The sequence below is a fragment of the Magallana gigas genome, chromosome 8 (assembly GCF_963853765.1).
Source record: "Magallana gigas chromosome 8, xbMagGiga1.1, whole genome shotgun sequence".
Lineage (NCBI taxonomy): Eukaryota > Metazoa > Mollusca > Bivalvia > Ostreida > Ostreidae > Magallana > Magallana gigas.
Window position 1 is genome coordinate 19,331,956 of NC_088860.1, and position 12,136 is coordinate 19,344,091.

At 31.6% G+C, this 12,136-nt stretch overlaps 1 protein-coding gene across 1 annotated transcript; it reads left to right on the forward strand.

The window, feature by feature from the left end:
• Positions 1 to 1,899: 1,899 nt before the first annotated feature.
• Positions 1,900 to 8,252, forward strand: LOC105317266 (receptor for retinol uptake stra6). Its single transcript, XM_066070247.1, has 10 exons — positions 1,900 to 1,986; positions 2,417 to 2,623; positions 2,810 to 2,973; positions 3,626 to 3,852; positions 4,461 to 4,540; positions 4,931 to 4,992; positions 5,225 to 5,396; positions 7,469 to 7,544; positions 7,826 to 7,907; positions 8,109 to 8,252. The coding sequence occupies exons 2-10, from the start codon at positions 2,572 to 2,574 to the stop codon at positions 8,172 to 8,174; spliced, it is 981 nt and encodes a 326-aa protein (XP_065926319.1). The 5' UTR covers positions 1,900 to 1,986; positions 2,417 to 2,571; the 3' UTR covers positions 8,175 to 8,252.
• Positions 8,253 to 12,136: the final 3,884 nt, after the last annotated feature.

Genomic DNA, 12,136 nt, shown 5'->3' on the forward strand with positions numbered 1-12,136 from the left:
TCTTTCATCTAAACTTCTAAAGACAGCAAATGGTATTATCAAGTTGGCGAGTTGATTGACGAAACGCTTTTTCATTGCATTTTCCTTTTAAATTTTATTCACATTTTTTTTCACACCTTAGCCTTCATTGTCAGGGGCCACATTAAGACAGCGCGAATTCAAATGTCTCAAATTATCTTTCTCTCTTTTAATGCAATTGTGTTTGGGCAAATATAGACAGTTTAAAAATGTTAAAGGGCGAAAAAATAATACAGGACAAAAATTTACTTTTTATACAGTATATTTTGTTATAAAAAGGATATGATTTTTGACAAAACAAGATACTTGAAAAAATTTGTTACTGGCATATTGTGTCGGCAACGCTTTCTATGTCCTTCAACACCTCGACAATTTTCAGTAGTTAGTCATTCAGAAACCTAAAATTAATAATGTCCTTTAACATCATGATATTTTTCAATAAAGGTAATTCATAAACCAAACATTAATAATGTCCTCGTGTGGATACCCGCTTAACACGTTCGTACATGCATACAAAATGTAATCTGTCGAGAAATGGAATCATGGCAATCAAGAAAAATCACATTTTGTACATATTAAAAACTGGATTAAGTGCCTGTTAACAAACAGTGCGAAACAAATTTTGTATTAAAATAAATATGATGACGTACAGTGGCTAATCACACCACATTTTTGACACAAATAAACCCGGGCAATCCCTGGAAACAACATTCAAATTAAGTGTACATGTGATGCATGATTATCAGAAGAATTAACGGTTTAAATATATATGAAATAACAATTGTCATTATTATTTCAGACACAGTTGTCCAAACGTTATTCCAAATGAGACATTTAGGGTGCAACTTTTGTTTCCCGCGGTACGTACCTTAAATATTTTCAAGTTAAGAAAAAAGAAATTACAACTTCTCTAGCCCTCAAGAAGTCGAATACAACTGAGACCATTTTATAACTTTTTAAGTTGACTTGACTAGAAAATGCACTTTCATCATTTTGGAGTTAAATCAAATACATAATTATGTAATTTTCCGATAACTATCCACGAAGATACCAGTGAAAATGTGACTTTTCGATTTGAACTTAACAATTTTGCTTATGAAAGTCATTTTTGTATTCTTTTAAATAATGTATCTATTCCAAAAGTTCGGAGGCCAAAACTATTCTTTTTGTAAAAGCCCTATAAAATGGATATAAAGAATTGGTAAAGATTGAAAAAAAACTATATGAAATTGTTATTTCTCAAAGATAAAACGATTTTCTAACAGAACTAAACTTGACAAATTAAAGTATGATCATACTGTTGTAAAGCAAATTGGTCAATGGCCCAAAAAATAAGCCACGGAAATATCCTCGGTACATTTACTTAATGAGTATAAGAAGTAGCATAATCTCATAAATTGACTGTATACATATACGTATCATTTCTATTAAAGTCGGATTTTCTTTATAATATTGATCAGAAATAAATAACGTACAATCAAAGGAACTGCTGTGAAGCAGATGGTATGATATCAAGTTGTGTTGTAGCTAATAAGAAGACAACCCTTTTTATCTTTTCCTTTCCCCAGGCAAATTGGCCAGTCAACCCTATCCGCATCTCCCATTCCTTACTCAATACAATTAGAAATACTTGTCAGTCTTTTTTAAACAAAACATTAAAATATGTAAAGTTACACGTCAAAAGAGTCCGGTTTTCAGATCATTTGGTTTAAAATCAGGTTTGTCCCTCCAAATGAAACAGTTTCATCCTAATTCGGCTTGAATATACACAAAAAGGAAAAACACATTCTTTGTGTAAAGTACATTGTTTGCTTTACATCTGAATATATTTAAATTGATTCTTAATTCCAGAAACACATTTTATTAGTGCATTAATTTTCAGATCGTGTTCACTTTTGTCCTGGTCGTATATAATAACCAAACGGGACACGAATTCAATTTACTCTTTGGCAAGCCAGGATACTTGTTGTGAGTATATGCTATGTTATAGATTGATAGGAATGTTTTTAATGACCAAAACTGATCATAAGAAAGTAGTTCAAGCTTCCTCACGATCAAAACTTGTCATGGGAAAGTAGTTCCAGATGAGGTAGAATTAGTCTTGCTAAGCTTTCTCTCCATTACATTGATGCATTTGAATTGCTGCCATAGTATATGCAGAGTAGGTTAAGGCAATGTATGCTTTATGAACCGCATAGGGGTTTTACGACGAAGCGATATTATCCCGAACAAAAATACGTGTATGGCTACATTGAATATAAATAATAACACATACTTTACTTTTTGATACCAATAATTTAACTCTCTACCTAACGGTCAGAAGAAAATAAGACATCACTTCTAAATGTACCACTAAATAACCTAGATATTGATTACTACATTACATTTGTCTTACAAGGAGGAAAGATTCAACTTCCCTGAGGCAAAAACAAACTATTCATACGATGCATTGCTTTTTTTGTCACAAACAGCCCACTGGACATCTTTAAGCGCACACACAGATTTTTCTATGCGGCAACATATGGAACAGTGGCACATCTGTGCACCAAAATAATGGTGGAGTCTACGTATGCCTTTAACTTCCATGGACCAGATCATTTAAAGGGTGTATATTTTGAATATTAAATATATCAAAAACAACAAAAGGTTTATCTTTGAAAAAAAGCTAGGAAAGCATGGATAATTAATTTAATAAATGATTTTGTGTGGTTATTTCTATTAATACTTATTTTTAAACTTTGTAATCGATAGTTAACACATTTATATCTTTGCAAAATCGACTATATTTTAGGTCTTGTTGCTTTGGTGTCCATGTTGATATATGGTATTGGATACCTACCAATTATCCTGGGAATTTCTTTGGAATGTCCATTAGGCTATCTTGCTGCAACATTGTTCTCATGGATTTACACTGTCGAATTTTTCATCAATGCGTTCTGCCGACAAGAAAACGCTGTACGTACAGTGTACATTGTTGTTATAAATCCTAGTTTCTGTTTTACAAATTCAAAGAACCATTTTAAAAAGTTATTTAAATCATGAACTTGTAACCTGCATTATCACTGCTAGCATTCTAAGTTTTGATGGGTATTACAATATACTTGCAACTCAAATCTTGATGCTGTGTAGTATGTCCTGATTTTTATTCCTTAACTTAAGAGGCTCGATGTATACTGTAAACCAACATTTACTTCCAATAAACTGGTTTCCGACAACTAATGTTCGCGACCAAGCCTTATCCAGACCCGTATTTTGTTATAACAACCATACGATAAAGACTGGTTCGCGGCGAGAAATATTCGCGACGGCGAGGCTCTTGCGAATCTTGCGAAAATTTCTCTCACGCGATTAAAAGTTGGTTAACAGTACTTAGTAATCAAGTTTCTGGTTTATTTCTTTACTTAAAAATAGATAATGACCAAAAATATTATGTTTAAAAGTTTAAGGCAGATCTTATGGTAAATTTGTTAACCATCAAGCTCCCTTCATTGCCAGTCTTACTGTTCAATTTACCTTGGAAAGTACGGTGTAGAATTTAGGTTATACAATATATATTCTATAATGGATATCCGACGAAAAAGGGAATTTAGCTTTTTTTCTATTCAAGGTATCATATATTTTGTTATTCATGTCCGTCCTACCAGAGATCGTCTGTTTTGTCATCCTCAGCGTTGGTCTTCCACTACAACTGGGAATTTCCCTTCAGAAAAGATTTAAATGCAGATCAAAAACGACATGTAATATTCCGGAAAATGAAGTCTGCTATAAATCCATGGAAAATTCCTTCCAGTGGACCTATGTTAAGAATCTCTTACGGAAAACTCATGAACCTCTGTAAGTTGTTAGACAATATTGTTAAAGACGATAGCAATATTGTTAAAGACAATAACATGTAATTTGTCATTTATTCTTACTTTCATTGAGTATTTGAATTATTGTGAGTTGGCGGTTTTTAACCCCACCTTTCAAATTAATTTGTCATTTATTCAATGATTTTTTCTTCTTTAATTTATTGTTTTCAATTTAAACAATACAAATTGGGTTCATTGAATAAACGACCTTTAACGCAATCTGTTGTTCTATTTCATTGCAAATGAACTTGGACTCATTGGAAGATTTTGGATTTAGTTACTTGTATTGGGTAAATTACTTGAAGCAACAAAGCTCAAAGTTGGGCAAACTTAATAAAGTGTTTCTCTTGGAAATGCTTATGTATTATATTTATGGAAAAATTTGGTTGACAAAAATAACATTATAGTTAAAGACAATAACAATGAAGTAAAAGACAAGAAAAATATGGGTATGAAAACAAGGAAAATGTTTTATTTTGAAAATTCTTAGAAAATGTATTTGTCAATACTGTTCATTCAGTGGCGATTTAGAATTTGAACTCTAGCGTTTTTTATCAGTATTAAAACACAACCTGCGTATTTTTTTGTCAGAACAAACAAGCATTTTCATCAAAAGGGCGTGGAAAAGTTAAAGAGTCTGATGCAGTGCGTGCTTTATGTAAGATCTGATGGTGTGTATTTTTAAAATCATATTTACATTTGATGAAAATGTATGCTTTTCTCACCTGTCTATCTAATATTTGGCTGACGATAAGCAAAGGTCTTTAATGGCCATTTTAGTATACACTGTTTATTATTTTTTTTTACACTTATTTGTTTTTATAATATTCAAGACAATCATACAGTCCAGCGATGACCGATGTTTCATTATTAGATAATGTGCTGTATTTAAACAATATGCGTCTAATGTGTATAGACAATCGAGTTTGTTCAATCTGTTGAATGGTTTCTTTTTCGATTTTAATCGTTTACCATTCATACGAAATGCAATCTTTATAAACAATATTTGACTTAAATTGTGAACAACAGTTGGTATCAAAAATGTTTAATTTGAATTATAGATTTCCGACTTTCCGCAAGAATGGTATCGATAATCACGGTGGGACTGATAATCACCTATAAAGTAAGAATATTTTCTAAATTTATTTTAAAATATCCTATAGTACAATTATATAGCCATTATATAATAGTAAATAAAATCTGGCATGAAACATTTTGCATACAGTCTCTCTCTCTCTCTCTCTCTCTCTCTCTCTCTCTCTCTCTCTCTCTCTCTCTCTCTCTCTCTGTTTTTACAGACTGTTAACTGGCAAATGGACAAATATAAATGTTCACCCTAAGTTTTCTTTTGGCAGATTACTTTCATCGTCATGACTAAAGTCTATGACATGACCAGGTTTTTCCAGGAAAACATTATTTGTCAGTTTGCAGAAATAGGTATCGACGTTCAATCGACTGATACAGACGCCATGATAGCTCTCAGAAAATTACTTTTCATCGCCTATAAATTTGTGATCACTTTTAAAGGTCAGGTAATTTGTTTAGATATGTATTTTGTATTTATTCATGAAACCAAAGAAAAAATTCTCTAAAAAAATATCCGACAAGTGCAATAAAACAGACTGTTATATGTTGTGAGCTTTTATTACCCGCCATTTTTTTTTTTACATTTGAAGTTTTCTCCCGGAAAGAATGATAACTGGACAAATCTTGACCTTGAATTTTTATCTCATTCTTGAAAACAGACTCGTGAAACCTCTTACAAAGTTATATATGCGTTATAGTTTTAGACTTTTATCTAGAATTGCATGGAATATACAGCTAAGCTGAGTTTGGGATGTATCAGCGACAGGGGTGGGATGTTTTTCCAACTGACGATGTATACAATTCAAAGTCATAGATAGTAAACAATTACGTAACACAATGAAGTGGTTTACAAAAAATAAAAAAGACATCAATTATCAAAGAACTATTAAGTATTTTACGGCATTTAAGCAACACGTACATGTACTTTAAAGATTTAATAAGATGAAAGTTTTAAAAAGTGTCAATAGATAAAAACAAAAAACTAAATTATAGAATTATTTCGTCGCCATATGATTTCAATCGGGATTAAGGCTGTGTGGAATTTAGAATGTTTTTAAACAGTTGTCGAAACATGAGAGAAGTGTCTATTACAATTAGCTCAAAATCCGAAAAAAAAAATAATTTACATGAGATCGACAGATAGTCCGGAAGATTAAATTTAACACTGTTAGACATGCTTCACATCCGCAAAGTACACGTCACCGTGTTAATGAAAGTAGTCTCGTTGGTGTCTCCCTTGGTGCTTGCATGGTATTGGAACCGACGTTGTCTACACATTTATATGTTATCATTTAAACGTACACGTGTCCATAATTCTTCTACATTTGTTTTTTAAGGTACTTGCAGAGTAGTTTTCTTTTAAGGGCTTAAAAATCTCTTATTTTTAACACTTTGAGTTTTTCATCTGCGCGAACCTATCCCGGAATAAAGTCCAATTCTGTGATATCGGTAGAACTTCTGCATGAACGCAAATTATATTAATGCAATAAAACATCATAATGTTAAATGACATGGATATATACACTTATATAAAGAAAGTGGGCGCTTAAGATGTACATTCGGCAGGAATCCGGGCGCACAAGGAGAGTGAAAATTTCATCAATTAATTTTGAATATTTTTCGAATTATAACCGTTATTTGGTTTCTGTTGGATGTGGAATGAGTGGAAAAATATTTGAAATGCAAAAGGTTTTATCATAATATGGGTCTAAATATAGCAACACGATGCAATTCGTGCAAAATCCTACTCATTTACAACTGTTTTTAAATGATTTTGTTGTCTCTGGGTCTTCTCTCCACATATTTGAAACGTGTAAAGATAACATATTTCAACATTAAAAATGTCGCTTTTTAAAAAAAGATGGAGAGATGACCCAGAGATGACTAATTATGCACTTTTTCGAATTATTTTTTGAAGGATAAAAAACAAAGTCCATTGATATGACAATGTTGTTTCAAACAGTACTTTATAGAGCATATTGACATGTCTCGCATGGCTCAGTGGTTTCGTTCTGGATTAGTGAATACAAACATTCAGTGTTTTGGGTTCAAATCCAACTGGTGATTTTAAAAAAAAAAAATTCAACTTTTTTGTTTTAAATGTTTGTCATTATAACATGATGTTGAATTATAATATGCCGGTATATTTTAATTTGTTGTTATTGATTTCTAGATCTGCTGAATGAACACTATTTTCTTTTCTTATTACTAGCTTTTTTTAGGATATACACAATATAACTTCATTAAAATATGTTTGCATTAACATTTCCAACTAGTTATCGGTTTACCTCTCATTGCCATTTTTGAAAGCTTGTGAGCTTTTTAATAACCGGAATAGCCATGTAATTTGACTCTCAACATAATATATTTTTGTTGAAACCTGTACATAGCCTTTCGAGGTTATAGACATTTAAATCCCAATTGATTCGTGTCGAGGATTCCTGCAAACTTACAATCTTGTGCGCTCACTTTCTTTATAACTTCTGTTTTCTTTTTATCTTGTTTTTAATTAGAGTGCTTCCTGATGACCATGGTTACGTGTTTTGTACTAAATCTCATTTTTCTGAACCAGACACTCATAACATACAGGTAAATAAATACATGTGTAAACCTAGCTAGAAAAATAAAAAGTCATTATATATGTATGCTTTGCCTCGCACTATCTATTAGTCTAACACTTCAATACATGATCTTCATTTTTACTTTTGATTACAATCTACATACGCTCCCGTGTAATCTATTATAATTATTACTTTAAAAATATATGAGCAATCTTGAATTCTTATTTGCCGATGTGTTCTTCCATCTATGATAAATGTGCTTATTCATTTTAACAAATTTCAATTTGCGTTAAATCACTTAATATTCAGAAACAACTTATTGTCCATGTACAAAGGGTTATCTCTAAAACATCTAACTTCAAAGGAGGAAACGTCAAATCCAAGACTGATGGTACATCTCTCTCTCTCTCTCTCTCTCTCTCTCTCTCTCTCTCTCTCTCTCTCTCTCTCTCTCTCTCTCTCTCTCTCTCTCATGTATGTACTTTGTCTAGCGCACGAGACCAAAAACATAATAACAATTTTACAAATAAGAGATATCACATTATATTCATGTCTTCTCCCATATGGTTTTAAATACATTGTACTATTCCAGTGTGGGAGTATCCGGTACGCAGGCTATCAAGTGGGTCATATTGGAGGTGGTATGTTCAAATGTTAAACTTTTTTGTAAACGCAAGTTCTTTTTTTCAAATCATGTGAAATTGTATATGTTAATCTGTTCTGATTCCTGAACAGCGAAAAGGCTTAGAATAAGATTTCAATATCAAAACTGTACTTATTTCTTTTTTTTTTCCAATCCATATTAATTTCCCAACATTTGAGCCCAAAAAAAATGCATAGAGTAAAACAAAATAGTAATTGCTATACTTCTTAATTAAACTCATAAAATGTGGTATTTTAAGGAAAATAATCAAGAGAGATATCAAATTTAATTTATTGTTCAGGATTTACGATCCAGTGCTTTATGACGATAATCAACTCCTCAGTTGTGGCAATGGTTGTTGCATTGTGGGAGTATTTTGGAAAATATCTTCAGGACAAGTTTCAAGATATTATGTGAGTTATTTACAGCCATCAACTTTCAAACTGAAATGCTTCAATTTTTCTTAGTCATAGAGTAAAACGTAAATTATTGCATATGTCGTTTTATTTTTATTGTAGGATAATACTTTACACAGCCATTATAGTTTACGTCATACAGTTTCTATTGTCCAAATTTGTTTTCCTCCAGGAAAAAGGCAATGTGCTGGCCATTGAAAGCAGGTTATGTGATCTATTTTGCAAGCAAATATATTTCGCATACTTTGAATTTCAAAATAATGTTATTTCTTAAATTTGTTAACAATATAGTTTCAACAAAATATAATCAAAGGAGAAAAAATGATCGACAAATCTTCATGAAACTTTGGACTCTATATGATATTGGCCTAAAATGGCCCCCTAAAATGAACATAATCATTTTACTGTAATTAGGGTCTTACGTTTTCAACGGAAGACCCTCTTGTTATTCTATTGTTAGGGTCTTCCGTTTTCAACGGAAGACCCTCTTGTTTTTCTTCGGTTTCTTTTTATTATTATTTTATTTTTTATTTTTTTTCTGACTCCTTCTCGGCTTCATAACTCAAAAAGTTTTTATCCGATTTCAATGAAATTTTCAGAGCCTTTGTAAAGTTACCGTGCCTCAGCGATGTCAAAGTTTCAGCATTTACGTCACTTCCGTTCAAATTTGACGGCCATTTTTAATTTTAAAAAAAGGGATTTTGTCCGGAAGAAATCTCCATAAACTTTGAAGATATAGCTTTGAAATTTTCACTGATGATAGATGTATCAATTCTTTAGTGTACTGGGGGGTTAAAATTTTTATTGATTTGTTTTCCTCGAAACCGGAAGTAGGTCCGATTTTTTTAAATTTTCAAATTTTTCATCGAAATAAAAATAGGTAACAGTATTGTTGAATTTTTAATGCTGAATACAGATCTGAAATTCTTTTTAAAATCGGACAATGTATTACTGAGATATAATACTTTAAAAATCAATTTTTCCGGAAATTTTTATTCCTGCTGACTTGGTTAAGATAATAGTAAACACTTATGCTTTCTTCTTAGCAACTCGAAGATATTCATTGTTTTGCACAGACAGTTACATAATTCATTGTTTTGTGTTTTTTAAGATAATATTTCACGACTATTCTTTGAAACGGTTTAATTTGTTGAAAATATTAATTGTGTATTTTCGAAAAAATTATCGTACGAGTTAACCACTGGTTGATACGAAGGTGAAGGTCGAACAGAAAATTACCAGTGAAACTGAGTTATTAACGCCAACTGCTAAATTTATGTATTGTTTATAAATTCACTGATTGAGTATTGGCCAAATTTTGGAAAGTTGATTCGGGAAGCCACAACACATGGTTTTTCCTTTGTTGCTTATCACCGCAGGCTATAGACGTAGTCGTAAGTTTTGTTTTTGTTTTGTAACGGGTCACATGCAGACGCAGTTGACGCGGGTAAACACTTTCCCATATGTGGCATAAAACTATTACTGGCCAGAATTTGTTTGATTTTCTTGTTCATCTGAAAGTATTTTCAATTCTTTTTGTTTAAATGAGACAATTTGTTTAAGATTTTTGTATAGGATGTAAACAGGGAAATTTTTAACAAGAGTTATCGTTCTTGTTACGAGCGATATCTTCAGTTTTGGGTTACTCGTATGCGTTTCATTTGTCGTACTATTGAGTCGGAGCAGAGAAAACTGTATGAATGCATTGGTCTGGAACTAATTGATTTTGTCTTTGATTGGTGAAAATATTTGAAGATTAATATTCAACTGTTGAAATTAATTGCCTTGCTTGTGAGTGAAACTGGAACAATGAAATTAATAAATGTTGTGGTGAAATTTAAAGAGTTCATTAGCAAAACCTTTTAATTATTACTCCTTTAGGTTTTAGCGACTGAACAGTTTTTGCCACATCATTAGTTTGATAACCGATGTCTGAGAAATTAATATTAGAACACAATTTTATTTTAGAACAGAGGTATGCATGACACATATACATTTAGAATTATTATTTCAAAACTTTGAAAGGGTGAAAAATGTATACATATTCAAAGTCTATGAGGAGGATAGCAGATATGTTGTCCCCCGAGACTGCAACTATCTTACAAGGCAAAGCTGAGGAAAATATATGCTGTTAAGGGTGACAATGAACTCACTATCGTCCGGATTACAAAAACGAAGGATATCGAATGGCTTTAGTTAATAGTTTTGATGACTATTCACCATGGGCAGATAGCACAGAAACTATTCCACTGTTGAATAGAAAAGCATGTTTATTCATTGTAATTTTACATAGAAAATATTCACAGAGGTATTGTAATGCATTGTTTCTCTTTTCTAAATTCTGTTTTCTTAGTCAAATTTCACTACAATTTTGAACATTGTCCGAAATATGAATTTCACATAAAAGAATGCTTTAATATCAAGAAATGGGGGATAGTCAACCCCCTTCTTTTCCTAATGCAAAGTCCCAGTTTACGAACATCATTAATTCGTGTAGATGTAAAGTTGTTTACAGAATATATTCATGTTTCACAAATTTATGTATAAGGTTAACTACCAATCTGTTAGTGGTCTAAAAAAAATATTATGCAATCTGAAAGGATGAGTGCATGCATAATTTTATATTTTAAATCGAATTGCTCTTCTTGTCCAATCCATATTATATGCCTGATAGATGCATGATGAACTCGCCCTGCACAAGAAACCATCAACTTAATTACCGGTAGTGAACGAGTGCCATACTAAAAAGTTTTCCCATCATAACTAAAGTCATGCTTTTACGAATTTTATTTGTTCATCTTTTTTGTTTATTTTATTATAAACCAATTATTCTCAATCTAAAGTATGTGCTAGATGCATGATGATTTGCCATATAGTTTCTGTCGCAATCAGAACTACATTCGCATATGTATTTTAAAAACATTGGCTCATTTTATTTTATTCATTCAACATTTGTCAAATTTTGAATTTTACATGTATATATATATATACGGTACTCTTGATAAGCTCCTGCAAAATGTATTAACTCTTATGTAGTTATTCAATATTGCTTTATTGGAAATATATATTTTGATGCTAGACCCCACTAATGTGTAGAAGGGTGTTCACCATCTTTCTGTCATTTTTTCTATTTTGAGCTGGTTTAATGAAAATAAAAGTAGGTTTTTGTCTTTTTAATTTATTTTACGAAAATTACCTGTATTGGGAAGTCCAATATACTAGATATACATATATCATCTAGCTACATTATTTTGAAATACAAAAGATGTAGACAGTAACTCTAGTGCAGGTATTTGAAATTAAGGTCAGACGTCACGTTCCACGAGAATCTTTTTTGTATATCCTCGTAATAAAGGTTCCAATAAAAAATATTAATTTTATAATTACTTTAAAAATGATCAAAATTTACTTGAATTTGGTTATGTGTGTACATGGTCGAGTGGTTAGAACCGTGGCTAATCATTGTCAGAAGCGTATAGGTTCTAGAGGTCGTGAGTTCAAAGCCCTGCCCCGGCGGAGATATAGTTCTAATTTAGTGAATTTTGCTGTGCTGTTGATGTA